We start from the raw sequence: 25,734 nt of genomic DNA, 5'->3' as shown, positions 1-25,734 counted from the left end.
GTTTTTTCTCATAATTTGTAGGCTATCTGGCATTAGCGCGTAAACCTAAGCTTTAGGGCCTAACTTTACACGCACTACATAGCCTACACGCCAAACACTTTTGGAAACAGGCAGAAAAAGTTCACGTCTATCCACTTAGGCAAAAAGGACAATGTCGGAGTTTAATTCACTAAGAAAAAAGCTGCGAAATGGAGAGTTGAAAATAAAGAGAAGGGAGGGCCAGAAAAGTATTGTTTGGGAAAGATTTGGTGAAGTGGTAAAAGAGGATGATAGCAGTGCCAGATGTTATGTGTGTTGATTGTGAGGCGCTATACAAATTCGACATTCACAAGAAAGGGATTTCAAATAGGCCTATGGCACGTAAAGGGAATAACTGTAGCTTACTGTTCAGATGGGTTAAATGGAAACTGAAATCTGGACACTGATTGTAGGACTATAATTTCCCACATAGTCTTAATATTAATTCCTGCAAAATGAAGCATTTCTTGCAGTAAATTTGATACACCAAATGTACATTTTGACTCGGGAACAAAATAAATATTATTTATTTCTTTCAGCATCTTGAGAGAATGTGAATGCGCACCTAGGGACCGTCTGCAGAGGTGCTACCTTTATCAGCATCATATAAAAGCTGATAGTACTTCAACCACATAAAATATGCATCCAAGCCGAACTAAAACTACATAAAATATGCAAACAAGCCGAACTGAAATCTTATTAGAAACATGTTGGGTCGTTTTCACAGCTTTCTCTTTCCTTACAGGCCTATTGCATTTTCTCCCCGGTCCCTAAACGTCTTTGCTCTGCGAAAGAAGCAGAGATGACAGAGAAAACTTTACCTACGTCAACTAGATTGAAGCATTCATTTATGACATTATTCTGATGAGCAAGGGTATATTTAGTCTTCAAGGGCAACATATAATGACAGATGAGAAGCTGCATGTATCTAATTATAGACACGTTGACTAACAAATAGCTTACCAAAATGTTGGCAATTATAAGCAGAAACATATCTAAATTAGGCAAAAGAAAATCCTGCAACCCCTGTCAAAAAAGAGTTTTTCACTTTATCACATAGTCTGGCGATTGCGGATGGGTTATTAGCAATTGCGGGCGGGTGCAGGTGAACAAACAGCTGACCCGCCCACCACTAATGTGGAGTATTGGAGCCCAAGGGAATAGGCTTGTTTGTTTGATACCATATAAGGAGTTTGCATATCTTTATACAGTATAGGATATTTGAGAGTCCTGTTTTGAGATATTTAGAAAACAAATCAAAGATTTCTGTATTTCTGGATAAATATGTACAGCATAGGGCCAGAATCAACCAAACTTCTGCAGTAGCTTTTCAACCAAACATTTACCCGCACACACATCTTATTCTGTTTAGAAACTAATGCACAACAACTATGTTGTGAGATTGATTCAGTTGAGATCATGGGCTGTGGGCTGTAGTGGCCAATCAATCTGATGCAATACGCAAATAAATACTAGAATGTGCTACAAGTATACACATATGAACGACCCCCCCCCTCCACACGAACACACATTTACCCCGAGTCCCCAACACACCTTGATGTACCCCCAGGAGACACAGAGCATGGTGTTGGCTTCAGGCATGTTGCTGTACTGTAGCTGTATATCCTTTGGCTGTTCTATGGCAGTCACCTCTGGCTGTCCTCTGCAGAAGCCCTGTCTGAATAGGAAAAACCAACCAAGGCTCTCCTTACTCAACAACCAACAGCCCTCTCTTCTATCTCCCTCTTCGTATCTAGGTCTTTAAGCCTCTTTGGTGGTCCTTCACGGAGTCACAGATGACAGATCAACGAAAACCCCCTCCAAGACGAGCACCTAGACCACCGCAGAGCGCTTTTCCTCATTTCTGGAATCTCCCTGTGATATCTTCCCCAATCACAGCAGCTAGTTTGATAGCGACTGTATTTCCTTTAGCAGTAGACGGTATTCCCCTGAACAGCAGTATATAGGTAGGTCCAGTAGGTAGGAAGCTTGTAGCTACGTAGGTAGTAACTGTATCTCTTAGGTACTGTAGGTGCCTCCCTTTAACCATGATATCTCTATCTATCTCTATACAGCCAATGGAAGACAAATGGTTCTCAAAGAGGATATCCCAGTCCTATTGCATCGCTATCGTATCTCTATCCATCCCAGAGGTAGCCAATGGGAGCGGGTTGCGGAGGGGATTCCAGTGCTATATCCATCCATTCGATGTGAGACTAAAAGGAGAGGCAGAGAGGCTTGAAGGAGGGAAGAAAGAGGGGGAGGGGGGTTCCAGCGGTGGTGAGGGATCCCCGATGACTGGCTAGAACTGGCTGGTTGGTGGAGGATGCCTCTCTCCTCTCTCTCTCTCTCTCTCTCTCTCTCTCTCTCTCTCTCTCTCTCTCTCTCAGATTAGTCTCCCGCCAATGCCAGATGTCTCCCCCTCTCTCTCTCCCCTTTCTCTCTCTCTTAGCCCCCTCTCTCTCTCCCTCTCTCCCCGCCAGCAACACGCACATCAACTCACACCACTGCAGACATCAACATGTAGATCACGCCATGGCAACAGAGTCACGTGCACTGCATAGGCGCTCTCACGGAGGTCTCCCCTCCAAACACATCAAACGCGCACACATGCACACACACACTGCAGCGCATTATTCAGCTGAGTGAAGGGAGGCAGCTGTGCATCGTCCTGACTCTGGCCACTGCATCAATCTCAATGGTTATGTCTGTGTACATATGTGTCTTATCTCAATGATGCTGCCTCTGTGTGTCTTATCTGCTAAATGGCATATTATTATTATTATTATTATCTCAATGATGCTTCCTCTGTGTGTCTTATCTCAATGGGGCAGTATTTGAAGTTTATTTCAATGGCACTACTTAATTTCAATGGGCTTGCTTTTCCTTTTTCACTAAATTAATATTTTACTTGTTTTATATTTTACATGATTTTCATTTCATTTGGCAGAAATCATTAACATAACTCACACATACACTGCCCACTCTTGAAAAGTGATGCAAGAAATCAAAGGTAGCCTATTCATCTACAGTGCCTTGCAAAAGTATTCATGCGCCTTGTCGTTTTTCCTATTTTGTTGCATTACAACCTGTAATATAAATTGATTTTTATTTGGATTTCACGTAATGGACATACACAAAATAGTCCAAATTGGTGAAGTGAAATGAAAAAAATCACTTGTTTCAAAGAAATTCTAAAAAATAAATAACGGAAAAGTGGTGCGTGCATATGTATTCAACCCCTTTGCTATGAAGCCCCTTAATAAGATCTGGTGCAAACAATTACCTTCAGAAGTCACATAATTAGTTAAATAAAGTCCACCTGTGTGCAATCTAAGTGTCACATGATATGTCACATGATCTCAGTATATATACACCTGTTCTGAAAGGCCCCAGAGTCTGCAAGGGGCACCACCAAGCAAGCGGCACCATGAAGACCAAGGAGCTCTCCAAACAGGTCAGGGACAAAGTTGTAGAGAAGTACAGATCAGGGTTGGGTTATAAAAAAATATCAGAAACTTTGAACATCCCACGGAGCACCATTAAATCCATTATTAAAAAATTGAAAAATATGGCACCACAACAAACCTGCCAAGAGAGGGCCACCAAAACTCATGGACCAGGCAAGGAGGACATTAATCAGAGAGACAACAAAGAGACCAAAGATAACCCTGAAGGAGCTGCAAAGCTCCACAGTGAATATTGGAGTCTCTGTCCATAGGACCACTTTATGCCGTACACTCCACAGAGCTGGGCTTTACGGAAGAGTGGCCAGAAAAAAAGCCATTGCTTAAAGAAACAAATAAGCAAATACGTTTGGTGTTCGCCAAAAGGCATGTGGGAGACTCCCCAAACATATGGAAGAAGGTACTCTGGTCAGATGAGACTAAAATTTAGCTTTTTGGCCATCAAGGAAAACGCTATGTCTGGCGCAAATCCAACACCTCTCATCACCCCGAGAACACCATTGGCGGGGACTGGGTAACTGGTAATTATTGAAGGAATGATGGATGGCGCTAAATACAGGGAAATTCTTGAGGGAAACCTGTTTCAGTCTTCCAGAGATTTGAGACTGGGACGGAGGTTCACCTTCCAGCAGGACAATGACCCTAAGCATACTGCTAAAGCAACACTTGAGTGGTTTAAGGGGAAACATTTAAATGTCTTGGAATGGCCTAGTCAAAGCCCAGACCTCAATCCAATTGAGAATCTGTGGTATGACTTAAAGATTGCTGTACACCAGCGGAACCCATCCAACTTGAAGGAGCTGGAGCAGTTTTGCCTTGAAGAATGGGCAGACATCCCAGTGGCTAGATGTGCCAAGCTTATAGAGACATACCCCAAGAGACTTGCAGATGTAATTACTACAAAAGGTGACTCTACAAAGTATTGACTTTGGGGGGGTGAATAGTTATGCACGCTCAAGTTTTCTGTTTTGTTCTCTTATTTCTTGTTTGTTTCACAAGAAAAAATATTTTGCATCTTCAAAGTGGTAGGCATGTTGTGTAAATCAAATGATACAAACCCCCCAAAAATCAATTTTAATTCCAGGTTGTAAGGCAACAAAATAGGAAAAATGCCAAGGGGGGTGAATACTTTCGCAAGCCACTGTATATTTGCCATACTGTAATTTACTTGTAATTTTTATCTTGATCCAGATATGAAAAGTGTATGCGTTGTAATATGGTAATCTGAGAAATATCCAATCAAATATCCTGCAACTAATTTACAGAATCTCTTGGATTTGTTTGTCGTTTTTAGCAAAAACTTTTGTCAAACAGGTGCTTTTTCAGTGAACCATTAAATCGCACCTTCTCTAGCAGTGAACGGCCGTCATATGGCAGATCTGTCTGTTATTTCCCGTTGACTGCAAGTAAGAAGCCGTCCGTCTTTCAAAGCTTTGGCTGCACTCAACTCTACAAACCCAACTGCCAGAGACAGTCTATAAATCCAAAGAAACCCCATAAAACTTCCCGAATTGGAAATGTCCTAATCCGATGCGGATATTCCATTCAAGTTTATTTGTAATATATTTTTACAGAAGGCATCAAGGTACTGTATCGTGACCTCTGTGAATTGACCCATATGAGTCATGGACTATGTCTTCTGTGTTTTCCCCGCTAGTCATACCGAGCTATGTCAGCGCCATATGATAGTCAGACCAACTTTCAGTAGGCTAGCATACGCCAGCACCATAATGGTAGTCATACAACATCTGTAAACAATGCATTCATGCAGGATGACAAAAACATGAGTGTGTTCGGTAGGACACATTACTCAACGCGCGCCGTTACTCACACAGTTGTCAGACTGGGGGAACACACACTTGTGACAACCGGTTGTTGTTTGTCGCTTCCGAAAGCGAGTGTACATTTGTGTGGTGAATGAGTTCTGAGTATTGAAGTGTTACGTTTTAAAGTGTCAAGTGTTCATAATGTTGAAATGAACATATTCAAAGTAGGTAGTGATAAGATGAGCGCCAATGCAGGCTATGAAATATGTCAAAGGCAGCTTTCAACAGGCTCCTTGTTGCATAATGTAACTGTATTCTGTATTCAGATAAACGCTATCCGACCCACAAACCATACATTATATTGTGTGCATGAATACACATTGATAGTGGATGAGGTGAGGTTCCCCTTACATTGTAGGCTAAAGCGTTCTGAGCACATGTAAAAGCGCTATATAAAAATCCTATAAATTATTACACTGTATTATTATCATCAACTGGTGAACAAGTCTGAAACAAAATATCAGATTATGTTCCTCCTGGCCCTGGTCTGAACAACTCAACCATTGTCTGAATGACCCTAATCTCTAGAATAGACACAAAATCGGAAATGCAGAAACTAAATTCCTGGACGTAGCGTAATACTAAACCACTGTGAGGTAATTAATAGCATTATGATTAGTTATTATGCTATTTATCACAATATTATCCATGCATATTAAAATCCAAGATAACAGGCAACTACTGTACTTTTAATGGAATTTAAAAGACCAACACAAAGCCCTTTCCTGACGAAAATCCAGTGTTTCTATGTCAAACAGTTTTGTTATATTTCAGTCTTCTGTGATGTATATAAAGTGTAATATTGGGATGCAAACTCAAAATGTAATACATTTTTACTCTATATCTGACTTGGTACAGGTGTCTTCTTTTTTTTAAGCCCATAACCATGTGTGGGAGGTGTATACTTTTATTTCAAAGTAGATTTGTTTAAGACTACCAAGAATCACTCTGTGTGACCCTGATTTAGCCCACTGCAGTAAAAGGTTAAAGGGAAGTGAAAGTTTTTTGTAAATAAATTACAATGCCAGAGCAAGTGTATGACCCAAACCCATACAATCTGACTAAGTCCCTACATTCATATAAAAAAAAATGTTTTTAATAAAGCCATTTCCCTTATTCAAGAGAGTAGATACTCACTCTAGCAAAACAAGTTGTGCACACCTGTTTCCAACTTGTAAGCATCCCAAACGTTTTCTTATTCGTCTCAGAGCACCATAGTCCCATTATTGCAAAGGCAATGCCACACATACAATATAAATGTTCCAAAACTTGTGTGAAAGTTCCCAAAACTTCTCTCAAATATGTTAGCGTGTCTCTGTCTCGCTCTCTGTGTCTGCTTCCTCTCTGTATTCAAGTCTATTCTCTTCTGGCGACAGTCAGGAAACGTAAAGCAATAAAACATGACTGATTGGCTGGCTGGTTGACTGGCCCACACAGAGACTAAGCTAAACAACTCCTCCCTCTATCATAATGTAGCTCTGTGCCTGTCACCACCCCTCCCTTCCTTCTTCCTTCCACACCAGCTTCCTCCTTCTACCGTGGTAATTTACTGGTAAGAGCCTCCTGACAATGTCTCTGGCACTGACCAGTAATGTAGGTAAAGTCCCTCATTACAAAATACCAGGCAGTCATACTGACGCACTGTATCATAAGGAATGATAAAAGATTACATTTGTGTATATTTCGCAAGGTCCCACCCAGGGCACACTTGAAACATGTATTTCAATCACAATGTGACGTCACTGGTTAAATAAAATATAAATCAGCAATATATACAATCTTTCTGTGGAGGTTGATTTCCTCATTCTACTTTCTGAGCAGATTTGCAATGTTAGCACAATGAAAGTAGATTGTAGGTTTGGCCTTGGTTGATTTAAAGCAAAGAGATACAGCAGATTGCAATGTTAGCATAGCGCAATTCTGACCCAAACTGACAAAGCCTAAATGACTTGAACCAGTGCCAGTCCCTGTGCCCTAGTTTGGGCTATTTGCAGGGTAAACAGCTGTAGTAGTCGCGCACGCACACACGCACACACACACACACCCCTAACCTTAACATTAACCCAAAAACCTAACCTTAACCCTAACCCTAGCTCCTAACCCTAAAAAGAACTCTAGCTCCTAACCCTAAACCTAATTCTAACACTAATTCTAACCTTAATCCTAAACCCTCTAGGGCTTGTGGGAAACTGTGTCTATTAAGAAAACCTTATAAAAATCAATGCCACCATTTAATAGAAACATTTGTAGGTTCTTTTGGAGACATCTTTGTGGTCCGAAAAGCAGTTTGTAGATACAAAGCCAATTTCTGTGCAGGCACAAAAAAGTTAAAGGGCCTGCAACTATAGAAAAATAAGTCTCATCTCATTAGTACAACTACTAGTCAAACACTATTATTATCAAACAGTCATTTAACAAGCATTACCCTCCCTCAAGCCACTGACCCAAAAAACTTGCACATCTGTTTCAATAATTCCGGCACTCTGGTCTAAAGACTGCGGCATTTTAAAGTGGAATGACCACACGTGAGTTAAAGTTTCCTACTAGCACTCGATGCTAGGCTATCACGCTAGCCTGTAAAGCCGCTCTCGCTAATTGGATTCAGATGGCTGTGTTTGTCTAAGGCCCAGAGCTAACCAGAGCTAACGTCAGTATGGACATGTGGGGAACTTAATGACAGTGGCGCTAGAACAGCAGCTATAGCGGCTCGCTCCTCTGAGGTCATTGGAACCATGGAGTGGCCTAACAGGACAGTGTGTGTGGTCCAAGCCCCGGATACACCTGTGTCCTTGGAAACCTCCCCCCGGGGAAATGCCCATTATAGGGTTCATTAGTTCCACTCCGAAATCTTGGGTCTGGAACAAAAGCCTCCACACCCAATGGACCAGGTTTAGGACCAACCAATGGAATAGTCCCCTATTTGAAAGAGAACAAGTACTGTTTGCCCTCCAGCTCTGGTTCATGCTATGAGATTTCCCACTTAGCAAAGTGCAAACACATGCCGTGAGCAGCATTTAGGGATTTTGCACCATTCTCAATTTTATAGATCAATAAATGTCACATGCCTCACATACACCACTGCACAAGAGGAGTCATCTGACTGGGGATTTGAACATGCAACCTTCTAGCCTCCACTCCCCAGTCCTATTCCCAACACACTGGACTTGGGGTAACCGTCAAGCATCCATCTTAGAGGCCTATGAATCACGGTCAACAATAGCTCCTGTACCCTGCCTGAACGCTGAGTACTGAATGTTGTACTTGCGTGTGTTCAGGGTCTCCGGCCTCATTGTGTTGAGTCCCTGTGACGTTGATAACGGTAAAGGGAGGCCTAGCCCTGACCTTAGGGCCATTGTAGTCTGGTGGCCCGGTAAAGATGGAAGGGGAGGCTGTGTGGTGGTCAGGAAAAGAGAGACAGGAAACGCATGTCATGGTCACCGATCAACACGGTTAGGGTTGGCGCTTTCTTTTGTCCGCAACTCCACTGTAATGCCACTGTGTAGGACAGGGAATTGAGAAGGGTGACCTCCCAACCAGAATCCTTAGCGTTTTTTGGTCGCCGTACGGTCTCCTCTCTATTTGAGTTTGCTGTGCTGTTATGCATTATATTACAGAAGGCTAATTGTAAACAGGGGTGGAGGTGTGTTTCCCCTCTTAAAAGTGTTGAGAACATTTTTAAAAATCACTATATAAATCAAATTCCTTATCATTATTAAAGTGCCATATGGCTAACCAACGTTGCCACCTACTGTATCAGCTAGCCTAGCCTAGTACGCTAGTGTCAAACTAGGCTGACTTCGTGATAGTTCATCTAAAAACGTTATAAAACCAGAGTTATAGCAAGAAAGGTCAGGTTTTGGTCATGGTTTCCGAAAACTGTTTGAACCGTTGAATAATGTCTGGCTAATATGAGCTTTCCTAGACACAAGGACGTCATCAGACAAAAATACCTATGGCCCAGTGATTTCAACAACATAAAAGTGGACATGCAGAATGTCACGCACAATGGTGACTATTATTTGTATTGTGTGTATAATTCATTAATATCACAGTCTTACACAGAAAAGACAACAAATGGACAGACACGTCTTATTCAGTGAGAACAGTAGTCTATGATCCTCTATGCAAACTCTCCACTGTTTGTGCATTTTACAGCAGATCCATGAAACGGCAGTAACCGTTCACACACACAACCGCAGGATGCTAGACACTTGGCAAGTACGTCAATGGGTCGTTCCACGAAATGAGTCCCTTTTGGATAGTGTAACTTGGTGAGAAAAAAAAGTTTTATTTCCCATAATTTTAACATTCTGTCATAAAGAGCACATGTTCAACTTAATAAAACACACATTTTCCCATCACAAGAAAAAGAAAAAGACTATAGTAAGTGCCTATTAAACATGCCAAATAAAGTTTATGATTTAATCTTAAAATCAGCCATGAATCCCCAGGAGGAATGGAAGCTTGTGTGCAACAGGGAGGGGCATTTGAATGCAAGCTTCACAAACAAAATAGAAATGTTTAAAACATTTCTAGCCTGTCTATCTATGGGTAACAGGGTTGACGTGTTATGCCTCAAGTTTTCCACCACAAAACACCAGAAAATGTCCAAAAAGAGTAGAACCAGCTCACCTGCTTTTACACTATGATTTAACTATTCAATGTTTCTTTAGAGAAAAAAATAAAAAATTAATAGTTTCACTATATTAAAATGAGAGTTCAGTTCACATAACAGGGTTGATCTTCAAATGAGGGACAGGTTTTTTTTTATACCTTAAAATCTATCACTAATCACATGAAATAAATAATAATCTCCAGAAATGACTTTGTCAAAGCAAGAAAATAACTAGGGCTTTACAATGAAGGTGAAAACTTGAGGAATTTTGAGGTTTAGTGGGTAAAACATTTCCTAGAAGTCACAGAGGGTGCACAGAGGGACATGCCAAAATGCTGAATTTTCTTTAGTCATATAAAAATCGGATTTATAGAATTTTACATGTGGTCTATAATAATAATAATAATAATATGCCATTTAGCAGACGCTTTTATCCAAAGCGACTTACAGTCATGCGTGCATACATTTTTGTGTATGGGTGGTCCCGGGGATCGAACCCACTACCTTGGCGTTACAAGCGCCGTGCTCTACCAGCTGAGCTACAGGGCATTTCATTTAATACAACAGGCTTTTTAAAATTCAATATTGGTGCACCATTTCTACTTAAAATATCAAAGGGTTGCAATAGGGACTCATTTCGTGGAACAACCCCAAAGTTCATCAAAGCATTATTCATATTGCACAGTAAAGACTCAAAGAGCTTTTGTGCTGACATCAAGCAGCCTTAACATAAGTCCTATATTATCTCAACCAAGCCACATCTAGTTTCTGTGTACCATCATGCCGACGAGCTACTAACCAGATCATACAATACAATATCATCACAGCAATAGTCGCAATGCACTTAAGTGGTTTGTTTCAGGTTGTGTTGTAGTAAGTTTGTGTGGTTGTTGTTGCAGTAAGATTGTGGTTGCATTATGGTCATGTTGAGTTGCTGTTGTGTTGTGGTTACATTACAGTGGTGAGGTGTTGCAACTGAAGTACCGTTGTGTTGTGAACAGTTGTGTATGGTGGTGTTGTGTTGCATTTGTGTTGTTGTTGCATTACGGTCATGTTGTGTTGTGGTTTCGTTATAGTTGTGTTGTGTTGGTTTGTGTTGTGGTTGCGTTATGGTCATATAAACAACGGCACAGCTCAGTTTTACCTTGTTGGAAGCCATGTCACTGACGGAACGGTAGGTCTGGATGGTCTCCAGCTGGTCAAGACACCAGTCCAGCTCCTCCATCGTCTCCATGGCCAGCTTCTGGTATGACTCGTCTGTCAACAGACACACAGCAGATACAAACTCAGGATGCAGCGGCTCCATGTCCGACACAGAGCGTGGTGGGGGTCCCAGGGCAGGGTGACCATGCCGTATGGGGGTCCCAGGATGTCCGGGTGGGGAGGCGTGAAGAGGCGAGCAGTGCTCCTTCATCATACGTGGTGGTCCAGTTAACTCAAAAGGCACACTCAGTCAAGGAAAGAGGCTAAGAGTCGCAGTAGTCTCTCTCTCTCTCTCTCTCTCTCTCTCTCTCTCTCTCTCTCTCTCTCTCTCTCTCTCTCTCTCTCTCTCTCTCTCTCTCTCTCTCTCTCTCTCTCTCTCTCTCTCTCTCTCTCTCTCTCTCTCTCTCTCTCTCTCTCTCTCTCTCTCTCTCTCTCTCTCTCTCTCTCTCTCTCTCTCTCTCTCTCTCTCTCTCTCTCTCTCTCTCTCTCTCTAGGTGGTTACGTCTGCTACCCTGCTCGCCTTGTGGCGTTGATGTGACATTGAGCCCCCCGGCCTGAGGAGGGTTTGGAGGGGGAGGAGGAGCCCTGCCAGCACACTCACTCACCCTCCTCACACGAGACGTTTCACCTCAGAGCAGCAGGGCAGACACACACACCAGGGCTACACTGTAGTTTACAATGTACTGTATAGCCTCAAGGGCTAATTGGGTTGGCTTGAGGAGAGGGCCAGATCCTTAATACTTACACATGTGTTAACTGTTGTATGTCTAGGAGGCTTACACTGGGAAAACTATTATGTTGCCCTTGGAGTCATAGAAAGAGATAGACAGGAGAAAGAGGGAGAAATAGAGTGGGAAAAGGGGGGAGAGAGGGGGTACCAAATAAATTAGGATACAAAAATAGAGAAAGAAAGAGAAGAGAGTGGTTGATGGATAGATAGATAGAAAGATAGATTAAAAGAGAGAGTGAGAAACCCTATAATACTTCTCAACGTTGTAGAACAGAGTACCCATTCCCTAGCTTTCACTCTCCCCACCCCTCCCCCGAAACATATCGGTCGGCAACTGAAAGCCTGAAAGAGAGACTTCAGAGAGCTGCAGAGGCTCACACCACCGTGCTAGACCAACAAGCTCTCCTCACTCTGATCCTCCTGAAAGAGAGAGACCCAGCTAACAACAAACATTCCCACAACTTTAGAGAACGTTCCCTTAATTGTCTCATTAGGTTATGTTTTCATAGGAATGTTCCAGTGATGTGCAAGGACTGTTTCAAAGAGACCATTAACTTAATGTCCAAAGAATTTACCCAGAACCATGTTCTCAGAATATTCAATATTAATGTTCTAGAAACATTTCATTGGAACGTTGCAGGAATATTCCAGTGTCCCTTTTTGGAGGGTTAGGATAATATTCTATCAACGTCATGCCAAATATACACAGGACATGGTTGCCATGTTCTCAGAATATAATATATTAATGTTCTAGACATGTTTCATGGGACCGTTGCAAGAACATTCATGTGTCCAGTTTTCTGAGGGTTAGGACAATATTCCAGCAACGTCCCATCAAACATACACTGTACATGGTTGCCATAAGATACGTTTCATGGCAATGACATTTAAAACATAGTATGTTCTGTCATGGTCCCCTGGTGGTTTTGTCTAGTTCCCAGCTTGTTCCGTGGACATCCCTGAAGACGTTTTTAGGACGTCGCCTGATGGTCCCAAATAAATATTAGTTTCTTTACACCCACACCCTTGTTACTGATGCCAAGCCCTGATTGGTGAACCACTTATCCCTTCACAGCCATTTATCTGTTGGTAAGGTTAGTTAGGGACACCCACACACACAGTGTTTTAGCATTTAATGTTTTCAACTTACATAGTGTATTTGACACACTTTAGCATACAGTGGGGAAAAAAGTATTTAGTCAGCCACCAATTGTGCAAGTTCTCCCACTTAAAAAGATGAGAGAGGCCTGTAATTTTCATCATAGGTACACGTCAACTATGACAGACAAATTGAGAAAAGAAAATCCAGAAAGTCACATTGTAGGAATTTATTTGCAAATTATGGTGGAAAATAAGTATTTGGTCACCTACAAACAGTCCTCCACTCGTTACCTGTATTAATGGCACATGTTTGAACTTGTTATCAGTATAAAAGACACCTGGGGTCATGTATCATGAGATTTTGAGTGAAAACCTCCTTCCATCAGCAAGGGCATTGAAGATGAAATGTGGCTGGGTCTTTCAGCATGACAATGATCCCAAACACACCGCCCGGGCAACGAAGGAGTGGCTTCGTAAGAAGCATTTCAAGGTCCTGGAGTGGCCTAGCCAGTCTCCAGATCTCAACCCCATAGAAAATCTTTGGAGGGAGTTGAAAAACTGTGTTGCCCAGCGACAGCCCCAAAACATCACTGCTCTTGAGGAGATCTGCATGGAGGAATGGGCCAAAATACCAGCAACAGTGTGTGAAAACCTTGTGAAGACTTACAGAAAATGTTTGACCTGTGTCATTGCCAACAAAGGGTATATAACAAAGTATTGAGAAACTTTTGTTATTGACCAAATACTTATTTTCCACCATAATTTGCAAATAAATTCATAAAAAATCCTACAATGTGATTTCCTGGATTTTTTTTCCTCATTTTGTCTGTCATAGTTGACGTGTACCTATGATGAAAATTACAGGCCTCTCTCATCTTTTTAAGTGGGAGAACTTGCACAATTGGTGGCTGACTAAATACTTTTTCCCCCACTGTATGTGATTACATTGTGCATGTTAATTTATACAATAATTATTATTCAACATGTCCTCACCTGGGATTTGAACTCACAAACTCTTGGTTCACGGCATTCTGATATTCCTGCTACACCACCATGTCTGTGTCAGTTATCAGTTAATCTGACTATTCTCCCATCATGAGGGTTTTCTGTATAGTTGTTTCATGTCGGTGGGTCATATTACTCTGTTTTAATGTTACTCCTTAATCACTATGATAAATAAAATAGTTTTTCTTGAGTGTACTTTTAACAGAGCTGAGATTTACTTCAAAGTGCAGCAATACAGGTAAAATCAGTCATTGACAAAGACATGGTGGGGTAACAGGAGGATCCGAATGCCGTGAACAGAGGTTATGAGTTTGTATGTTTGGTGTGACTGATGGAATATTCTCCTAACCCTCAGAAAACTGGACACATTAATGTTCTTGTAATGTTCCCATTAAACGTGTCTAGAACATTAACATCTTATATTCTGAGAACATGGCAGCAATGTTCTGTGTATATTTGGTGTGACGTTCATGGAATATTCTCCTAACCCACAGAAAACTGGACACATGAATGTTCTTGCAACGTCCCATGAAACGTGTCTAGAACATTAATATGGGTGATTCTACAGAAGTGGAGCAAATTGCAGTCCCACTCCAAAAAACAAAAACAAAAAAAACAACAGCTAAGTCTCCAAACTTAGGACATTTATTTACATCGTGATATGTTCTAATTCAATCCAAGGCAATAACAAACATATTGTTAAATTAATATAGTACAAAGTAGGGATGTAACAATTATCCAATACGCATCGGTCCCCGATTCAAATGTTTAAGATACAAGTGCATCGGTCCGTGGACCCAAAACCGGTCCAAATGTAGCATGCTTTGGTCAGAAAATTAATTAAAATGTTACGAATCGCCGGTTCTCTTTTTTAAAATGCTTATATTACACTCTTTCTACCTTCTAGTGTCGAACTGCATGTACTGTAACTGTGTTGACAGTCATTGATCTACAAGTAATTTTGCATGCCGAACAACCCCAGGCAATATCAGTAGCCTAGTCAAACTGCGCACTGTGCCCAGCTTCACATGCTAACCAATGCGAGGAAGGAGGCCTGTTCCTGATCTTGCATATCTGTGCGGCATTTTCTGCTTTTAAATGCTAAAATGGCTTGCGTGATATTAGGCTTTATTAGTAGAGTGACAACCTATGTAATTTACTAGGTTATTGTTATCTATGCGCTGTTGAAAATAGTGTTTTACCAGAATAAAAGTACGTTACCGGAGACAAATCTCATCTGGCTATACCTGCTGAATGGGGCTTACAATATATTTTATTTTGATTGTTCAGGTTTACCATCAGCAATAGTTTTGGTAGTTTTGCTTTAAACAAATCAGTGTATATGGTCATTTTTAGACACACACAGTAAAGTTTATAATTTCATAACGAGGACTGCAATCCCTTTTGCGAGGTGCACTGCATGGCTGAAGCAAGAGGAGAAGATAAGATCACTCCATAAAAACTTCCAAACGGTCAAAACCATTTGATTTTGAGATGGGGATGAAATCCAGTAGTGCTATATATTCATTGGCTATGTCATAGCTAATTTGTCAATGATAAATATTGATACATTACTATCGCAAACACTTAATCTGCAAAAATTACAAGTTAATTAGTGGGTGATGGTGATTTCAGAACCAAAGTGGGGGGCCAAAAAATATAGGCTACATTACCTGATAGTGGTAGTGTGGTGCTAGATTCTATTCTCCCTTATGGCTCAGCTCAAGTGCCTACATAATTCATACACCATAGACATACATAATTAACCTGTAATCAAACCGAATCGCACTGAATAGTTTCAAACTAAAACGTATCGTTCCTGTATCGTATCGGAGCCCATGTATCTAGATATGTATCGAATCGACTTGAAAGGGAATGATGCACATCTTTAGTACAAAGTCATTGTTTATATACCTGTTTCTATGGAGAGGTGACTGTCCCAAAAACCCTGACTCCTAAACTTCATGTTTGAAAATAAAGCAATTCATGCTTTTTTGAACACTATTATTTCAGTAGAACACCTTGAGTTGTTCTATGATTACATTGAAAGATACTGATCTAATTATTAGTTGTTTATTTTTAAACATCTTTCTCTTTCTTTGTCCCACCTTTTGATGTCACTACTACACACATTAAAGCTACAGTATGTAACTCTTTGGGCGACGCGACCAAATTCACATAGAAATGTGAGTTATAGATCTGTCATTCTCATTGAAAGCAAGTCTAAGAAGCGGTAGATACTGTATGTTCTATGTGCGCCATTTCTATGCGTCACGTTCTTAAGTTTAGTTTTTGCATCTTTTACTTTCAGTTTTGTACACCAGCTGAAAATACAATATTTTTGGATATGGAAAATATATGTCACAGCAGTTTAGATGGTACAATGATTCTCTACACAATGACTGCTTGTTTTGTCACATAAACTGAAATTAGGCAAACTATTAGAATTTTATCAACCAGGGACAGTAGGAGCGATATCTGCATATTGCACCTTCAAAAGACTGTAGAATGAATGTGCTTTAACCCCTATAAATATCAACAGGTGATGGGATTGCACCCCTCTCCAGCATGGCCACATGGTAATAGTCTGTCTGCAAACCATTTGGAGAATATGAGTAAGCACGTTGGTAAATCTTCATGTATTTTTAAGAAGTGTCACTACCTAATATATCAAGAAATATGTAAAGTACGGTTTTGGGACTAAAATATATGTTTGCTGGGATGTACATCTGTCAAAAGCAAAGATAGGCAACCATATTTTAGCTAAGGGGATTCTTTAAAGTCCAAAATTGTCCAAACTGAAACGGTCACAACTGACACCATAGAGATATCTAGAGGTCTCATCTTTGTATCTGTGCCATTATGGTCTGTGACAGCACGGGCAGCGCCATTGAGGATATCTCCATCTTAAAGTTGCATGAGCCATGCTCTACCAACTGAGGTACAGAGAACCACCATGTGGGTAGTGGACAAGTGCACAATTCAGTGTAATGTACTGAGATGCATTGCCAACAGGAGGGCTCCAACCGTTGGGACAGTAACCAAAAGGTTGCTTGTTCGAATCCCTGAGCCGGAAAGATTAAACAATCTGCCGTTCTGCCCTTGAGCAAGGCAGTTAACCACCACAACAACTGCTCCCCGGGCGCCGATGGATGTGGATTAAGGTAGCCCCCCGCACCTCTCTGATTCAGAAGTTTTGGGTTAAATGCGGAAGACACATTTTGGTTGAATGCATTCAGTTGTACAACTGACTAAGTATCCCCTTTCCCTTTCCAACTCTTCAAGAGCCCAAACATTGACATCTATTTGGCCAAAACATAGACGTCTATAATGTGCTATACTGTACTCTACTGTACTGTACTCTACTGTACTGTACTCAAGTTCACTCTACTTTAGTTTCTCACAATTGAAGAAAGGGCCCATGGACTCTTGATCTAGTGGTCTTGGTCTTGAGACCACTCAAGACCACATACATTTGGTCTTTAACTTCTCATGGGGGAATCTCAATTGCGTACTCTTCACGTCCTCTCTACTCGCCTTCTCCCCAAAACCCATTGAATGAGAAAGCCAGAGGTTCTCTCCCCTCTGACCTTCTCCAATGGGTTTTGAGAAGGAGGCGAGGAGAGATGCGAGGAGTATCCATTCGAGATTCTCCAATGGTCTCAACTCACTGGGTCTGGATCTGGTATAAATGTTGGTCTTGGCTCGTGGATATTACCTTAGTCTTTGGTTTACAAACCATAGGCAACTCAATTTGAAGAAGACGATGTGCTCTGATCATTGACTGATCACTCCCAACCCATAGGAATCCCCACCCAGTTGACTACTTTTAAATGGTGGAAGCCCTCAATGGCAATGTCTATACTAAAACAAGTTATATCCATCAACAGTCCTCCACACTTGTTACGCCTGTTATTTTGCCAAAATAAAGATAGGTAATGTGATAATTTATACATTTAACCACATAATTAATTAGATGCATAAGTAATTCAATCAATCAGCAAGTTTCAGATTCATACAATCAACATTGAGCATTTTACAAAGAACAATAGAGATTGTATTTCTCTAAATTCAACTTAAAGGTTTTGAAAATCTGGTTAAAAATCATGTTTTTACTATTTAGTAAATTGTATGCAATCACAATTTCTACAATTAACCTGTAATAAAGGGTTAATGAAAATGATCACTACTGTGCATGGTTCTCCCTTTATTGCAACTTGTTCACTATGTTTCGGTAGTGACAAATTTAATTGGGTGGTAAGGAACTCAGGTAAATATTTCAAATAAGTGTGTGAGCGGAATATATATACAGTACCAGTCAAAAGTTTGGACACACCTACTCATTCAAGGGTTTTTCTTTTTTAAACTATTTTCTACACTGTAGAATAATAGTGAAGACATCAAAACTATGAAATAACACATATGGAATCATGTAGTAACCAAAAAAGTGTTAAACAAATCAAAATATATTTTATATTTGAGATTCTTCAAATAGCCACCCTTTGCCTTGATGACAGCTTTGCACACTTTTGGCATTCTCTCAACCAGCTTCACATGGAATGCTTTTCCAACAGTCTTGAAGGAGTTCCCACATATGCTGAGCACTTGTTGACTGCTTTTCCTTCACTCTGCCGTCCGACTTATCCCAAACCATATCAATTGGGTTGAGGTCGAGGGATTGTGGAGGCCAGGTCATTTGATGCAGCACTCCATCACTCCCCTTCATGGTCAAATAGCCCTTACACAGCCTGGAGGTGTGTTGGGTCATTGTCCTGTTGAAAATGAAATGATAGTCCCACTAAGCCCAAACCAGATGGGATGGCGTATCGCTGCAGAATGCTGTGGTAGCCATGCTGGTTAAGTGTGCCTTGAATCCTAAATAAATCACAGACAGTGTCACCAGCAAAGCACCCCCACACCATAACACCTCCTCCTCCATGCTTTACATTGGGAAAAACACATGCAGAGATCATCCGTTCACCCACACCGCGTATCACAAAGACACGTCGGTTGGAACCAAAAATCTCAAATTTGGACTCCAGACCAAAGGACAGATTTCCACTGGTCTAATGTCCATTGCTCATGTTTCTTGGCTCAAGCATGTCTCTTCTACTTATTGGTGTCCTTTAGTAGTGGATTCTTTGCCGCATTTCGAACATGAAGGCCTGATTCACACAGTCTCCTCTGAACAGTTGATGTTTTGATGTGTCTGTTACTTGAACTCTGTGAAGCATTTATTTTGGCTGCAATTTCTGAGGGTGGTAACTCTAATGAACTTATCCTCTGCAGCAGAGGTAACTCTGGGTCTTCCATTCCTGTGGCGGTCGTCATGAGAGCCAGTTTTATCATAGCACTTGATGGTTTTTGTGACTGCACTTTAAGAAACTTTCAAAGTTCTAGACATTTTCCGTATTGACTGACCTTCATGTCTTAAAGTAATAATGGACTGTCGTTTCTCTTTGCTTATTTGAGCTGTTCTTGCCATAATATGGACTTGGTCTTTTACCAAATAGGGCTATCTTCTGTATATCCCCCCAACTTTTGACTGGTAATGTATTTCTACCTGACATATTTTGGAAGACGTGCGCTGAAAGTTTGGGGCAAATAGGATACAAATGTGAATTTTTTTCCAACCCACAATTTGCACCACTTCTGTAGAATGACCCATATAGGATATTCTGAGAACATGGTAACCACGTTCTGGGTAAGTTCTGTTTGACATTAAGTGAATGTTCTCCTAACTCTAATGCCAAAACATGCTAAATAGGTTCTCTGGAGGTTTTTGCTAACATACATAGAATGTTCCCCTAACTAACGGAAAACTGGACACAAACATCAGGGGTACATTACGGGTAACATTACAAAAACCTCTCTCCCTAGAATTGTTAGCTGGGGAGAGAGAGAGAAAGAGAGAGAGAGAGAGAAAAAAACATATCAAAGGGCAATGCTGTGTTTGCACAAGCAATACGAGAGGCAAAGTTTTACTCCCTAAGCTGAGGGGAGACCAGACCCAGGGTTTGAGACACTGTCAAAGAAACCAAGGCAAACTTCCTCCCACTGCCGCTGGACTACACAAAAAGCCTGGAGTGGACTTCTGGGAGGATGGATGGCTGGACTGGAGTAGTTGGAGAGTTGTGGTTGACTATGACTGACATTTGATCTGGAGAGGAACATTCCTTTGTCACAAAATCATGTGAGCTCAAGATCGGTCATAATTGGGGCTGGGAGTTTTCCTTGGACCAAGTGACCTGATTAAGAAAGAAAGAGGTATAGTTATAGCCAATAATGAATGGGCCTAGTTATGATAGTTAGCCTATCTGGCCAAGAGTCTTTCCTGGTCAAGTAACATGGTCAGCAGACAACTACTTGCCCTCATCATACAGTGCTGTATCACTCACTGTGAATGCACTACATACCGAAAAGGCCACTCTGCCTTTGAACATTGCTTCTGTGGGAAACCCTGATCTCCACTTTGAAGGCTTCACATATGGAACGGATTGGACCCATATGCTTCGCACAATGGGACAAACCAGTGTGTGTTACAGCAATTTGCGTCAATAACTTGGATAAAAGCACATCAAAGCGCTCTGACATCCCAATGACGTCACCATCGTAAAACCTATGAACTTGTGTACTGTCAAAAAGAGCGGCCATGAAATCTGAGTTCCCCCTCAATAAACCTAGTAGCAGAAGGCGAGTTACTGCAGAGGCACCTATTTTCTCTCAATCACTTTTATGAAGACTCTGGACTATACCCATGCATAACAGGGGTGGTTAGGTGAATTATGCTTGAGTGATGAATAAACTTGCCTAAGACCTGAAGACTTATGTTAGCTCCTCAAGCGAATGCCAGGCTTTAGCTAAGAGGTGTAACAGTCTTGTGGCACGCAGGAGACCCGGGTTCAAATCCTGGTCCGTCATACACAGGTGTTGCAGTGGTGGACCACTGAGTGACACGTGCTACAGCTTCATCAAAGGCGATGAGTAGCCTTGACTAAGATGTGAAGACTTATGTTAGCTCCCCAAGTTAATGCTAAGTCTTGTGGCACGCAAGAAACGGTGGAGGGCCACAGGTCCATCAAAGGGGAGCCTTCATAAGGGGGTGTGTTGCTGAAACCCGGCATGCACCACAAAGCAGCTGCCTGGCCCGAACCGTTGGGGTGCGAGACGTGCCAAGGTGGAACCACATCCTGCCTTTTCCCTCTATGGAGGATGTATAAAGAGACATTAGAAGGTTTCATAGTGCAGTCGGTCCGCCAAAATCAAAGACCACTAACTGAATCATTAAAACCGGCTGTAATGTAATTCCCTTCATAGGAGAAACAAATGGTGGTTGGTTGGTTCATTCTGTTCACATACAGAAGTTATTAGGGAGGTGTTCCTGACCACGTCACCTGACCAGGACATACTCTGGTAAGCTAATTACGTAGGGCCCAAAGTATTCTTAGTCAGGTCATGTGGTTAGGAAAAACCTCTGGCCCTAAGGTATGTTTGGATGAAAGTAGAACCAAAATGTTGACCACAGGCTTGTCTTGTGTTTTCAAAAAGTGCTGCACAATCTAGTGTCGTGAGTTGTGACAATACTGTATGTGCCTTGAGGTTTCGAAACATATAATGTCCTACTTGATGTAGTGAGGAGTTGTAGTGTTTGAACTCAACCGAGACACAACAAGAATAGATAGGACCCTAGTCCCGAGTTGATTATAAATGCACCGCTATATGGGTCAGGAGACATTTCACAATGTCACCAATCAATGGTGGCGTGGGTGATGCATATCTCAGGTCTGAAAATGAACTCAGAGAGACAGATCTGGTTTTCTTTTATTCGCAGCCAGATGTAGTCGGTCTTAATGCTTCAGCCATATGCTGGGAGCCTGGGAGGAAAACAGGCTTCAGTGTTGACTGCCTTCCGTCCTCTCTCTCACTCTCCTTCTCCTCTCTCTCAGTCCTCTCTCTCAGTCCTCTCTCCTCTCCCTCTCCTCTCTCTCGTTTCCTCTCTCCAGCCCACAAACCAGCCTCTGTCAGAGACCCATCAGCGGCACCCACTAAGGCAGGCCTGGGCATCCGCCCCCACACCCCACCTCCATCCACCTCACACTGCCCCTTTCTCTCTCCTAAACCCCCCCTCTCCACCCCTACTTCATGCATGGATGAAGACCAGTGCTGACATGACATAACTGGTCAGCACTATACATTAGAACAAACTGAGCAATCAAGTTAACTGGAACGCTAGCTAGGCACAGTAATCCTATAAAAACTCAGTTCCCGTTCAGTCGGTCAACTCAGTACAACACAGCTAAGGGGGAGTTCTCGCACTAGTCCCCTCTACTGAAGAACATTAGAATGACGCCTGACAAGGCCAATGAACAACGTGCCTCACCCGAAGCCCCGCCTTCCACAGGTGATAAACCCGAGGCAGGGATTAATTCCTTCAAGTCTTCCACTCTTTACCTCAATACAATTCACACATTTCTTAAAAAGGAACATTGGAACGCAACATTTATCAGCCTTTACTCCACTTAAGGAGGCTGTTCTCATCCTTCTGGACTTTGTGTGTTAAAGTTTAGTAACTAGTTTTGTGAAGTTCCCTACCAATTTGTTAGTTATTCTTCTGCTTGTTTAGCCTCGCTAAATGGTTGTAAGTAAGAAGAAGGCTGTTAACCCCTTACACACGTGAAAATGGGCCTATATGAAATGTAGGGCCAAATTGAAATGTTTCTAACTGATATTACGTCTTTTATACAGGATTAGTTAATGTTTGATAATTGAGAGCTGCATAAGGAATTGGAGGATGAGGACATTCCATGTATTTGTATTTATGTGTGTGTAATCAATTACTAGAGAGGTGATAAAGTAATAATTAGAAAAATATTTATATATTAACTTGCTCACCCAAACATAGACGTCAGGGTGGGAAAAAAAATTCGGAGTTGGTACTGTTTATGGATCATTTGATAGAGATAAGGTTTAAGAAATGAACTGCCCATAAGGAGTGGAATTTACAGTTGAAGTCGGAAGTTTACATACACCTTAGCCAAATACTATTAAACTCAGTTTTTCATAATTCCTAACATTTAATCCAAGTAAAAATTCCCTGTCTTAGGTCAGTTAGGATCACCACTTTATTTTAAGAATGTGAAATGTCAGAATAATAGTAGAGAGAATGATTTATTTCAGCTTTTATTTATTTAATCACATTCCCAGTGGGTCAGAAGTTTACATACACTCAATTAGTATTTGGTAGCATTGCCTTTAAATTGTTTAACTTGGGTCAAACGTTTCGGGTAGCCTTCCACAAGCTTCCCACAATAAGTTGGGTGAATTTTGGCCCATTCCTCCTGACAGAGCTGGTGTAACTGAGTCAGGTTTGTAGGCCTCCTTGCTCGCACACGCTTTTTCAGTTCTTCCCACACATTTTCTATAGGATTGAGGTCAGGGCTTTGTGATGGCCACTCCAATACCTTGACTTTGTTGTCCTTAAGCCATTTTGCCACAATTTTGGAAGTATGCTTGGGGTCATTGTCCATTTGAAAGACCAATTTGCAACCAAGCTTTAACTTCCTGACTGATGTCTTGAGATGTTGCTTCAATATATCCACATAATTTTCCTTCCTCATGATGCCATCTATTTTGTGAAGTGCACCAGTCCCTCCTGCAGCAAAGCAACCCCACAGCATGATGCTGCCACCCCCATGCTTCACGGTTGGGATGGTGTTCTTCGGCTTGCAAGCTATCCCCTTTTTCCTCCAAACATAACAATGGTCATTATGGCCAAACAGTTATATTTTTGTTTCATCAGACCAGAGGACATTTCTCCAAAAAGTACGATCTTTGTCCCCATGTGCAGTTGCAAACCGTAGTCTGCCTTTTTTTATGGCGGTTTTGGAGCAGTGGCTTCTTCCTTGCTGAGCGGCCTTTCAGGTTATGTCGATATAGGACCCGTTTTACTGCGGATATAGATACTTTTGTACCTGTTTCCTCCAGCATCTTCACAAGGTCCTTTGCTGTTGTTCTGGGATTGATTTGCACTTTTTGCACTAAAGTACGTTAATCTCTAGGAGACAGAACACGTCTCCCACGGTCCCATGTTGTTCATACTTGCGTACTATTGTTTGTACAGATGAATGTAGTACCTTCAGGCGTTTGGAAATTGCTCCCAAGGATGAACCAGACTTGTGGAGGTCTACAATTTATTTTCTGAGGTCTTGGCTGATTTCTTTTGATTTTCCCATGAGGTCAAGCGAAGAGGCAATGAGTTTGACGGTAGGCCTTGAAATACATCCACAGGTATACCTCCAATTGACTCAAATTATGTCAATTAGCATATCAGAAGCTTCTAAAGCCATGACATCATTTTCTGGAATTTTCCAAGCTGTTTAAAGGCACCGTCAACTTAGTGTATGTAAACTTCTGACCCACTGGAATTGTGATACAGTGAATTATAAGTGAAATAATCTGTCTGTAAACAATTGTTGGAAACATTACTTGTGTCATGCACAAAGTAGATGTCCTAACCGACTTGCCAAAACTATAGTTTGGTAACAAGAAATTTGTAAGGGTGGTTGAAAAACAAGTTTTAATGACTCCAACCTAAGTGTATGTAAACTTCCGACTTCAACTGTAGGTATGTTTATGCTATTTTCATCTGATCTGACCTTTGGTTGAATTCCTCAATCCTAACTAGTCCAAGGCTGTACTGAGGCATATTATGGGAACAGATTCAGGGTTGAACAGAGTTGAACATGGTACCTATTAACAGTCTTGGGTTTTCAAGCAATTGGGTCTGAAATGTCACTCATTGGACAATATGCAATTGATAATCGCATAGCATTGGATGCTATTACAGTAGTTAAAGGGGGAATGTACGTGATTATAGGGGGAGATGCATGTTGTATATACTTGCCATCAGAATAGGATGGTTTTGGGAATTTAATCAAAAAGCTATGGGAAATATTAGAAAAATACAGGATAGGATTGGTGATTACAGCTAGAGATGTAACTTACAAATTGTCATGAATCAATATATTTTCTGGGATGATGTCATGAGGTTAAGAATTAATTTGTATGTTTGGTTTGTTTGGTTTAAGTAATGTTATATCTCTGGAATTTTACTTACAACAGAAAAAGAATGAAAATGGGGGACTGATATTACGTCTTTTATACAGGATTAGTTAATGTTTGATAAATGAGAGCTGCATAAGGATTTGCAGGATGAGGACATTCCATGTATTTATTTCTGTCACTGGTGGGTGCCAGAAGGTATGTGGGCCAAGATAGCTGGGGGGCCACTGGTGCTAATCTTAGGAGGAGTACGTGATGGAATATCCTGACTAGGGTGCAACACAATACCATATAGGGTGATCCTATATGTGGCGAGGAGTGACACTCAGTAATGGTTGGCAACTGTTGGATAGAATTAGCTTGCAAACAAGTATATAAGCTAAGAGATTTCCTTTGTTCAGTTAGTTCAGATAGCAATGGGCCACTCATGGCCCATTTGCTATGTGAACCCGGTACCGCAATATTAAATACTTTGTACCAACTCTCCATCTAAGTGTTTAACTATTCTCTTGCATCCTGAATTACACGATACCGGAAAACTCATCATAACACTAACAGAAGAACTATAAAAAGCATATTCATGACCATGGTAGCAATTGAAAGAGAACACTTTGGACATTATGGGGAAATTATCAGACCAAAGGTGAGGACACAACAGTTCACAAGACTGAATCTAAACATTACCACTGTTGACTTTATGTGCATTTT

General features: G+C 41.3%; 1 protein-coding gene across 4 annotated transcripts in view; it reads right to left on the bottom strand.

Annotated features, from left to right (window-relative positions):
• Positions 1 to 25,734, bottom strand: part of LOC121534953 (cAMP-specific 3',5'-cyclic phosphodiesterase 4B) — a 155,096-nt gene that overhangs the window by 9,088 nt on the left and 120,274 nt on the right. The window contains exon 8 of one of the 4 annotated variants that reach the window (XM_041841588.2): positions 11,071 to 11,183. In XM_041841588.2, the coding sequence (XP_041697522.1) occupies positions 11,071 to 11,183 (113 nt within the window). Of the gene's footprint in view, positions 1 to 1,572; positions 2,378 to 6,448; positions 6,722 to 11,070; positions 11,184 to 25,734 lie in introns of those variants that run through there. The other 3 variants (XM_041841589.2, XM_041841590.2, XM_041841591.2) reach the window with 3 other exon arrangements.

Source organism: Coregonus clupeaformis, chromosome 21 (assembly GCF_020615455.1).
Source record: "Coregonus clupeaformis isolate EN_2021a chromosome 21, ASM2061545v1, whole genome shotgun sequence".
NCBI lineage: Eukaryota > Metazoa > Chordata > Actinopteri > Salmoniformes > Salmonidae > Coregonus > Coregonus clupeaformis.
The sequence above is the reverse complement of the archived record's forward strand: the minus strand, read 5'-3'. Positions and strand labels throughout refer to the sequence as shown.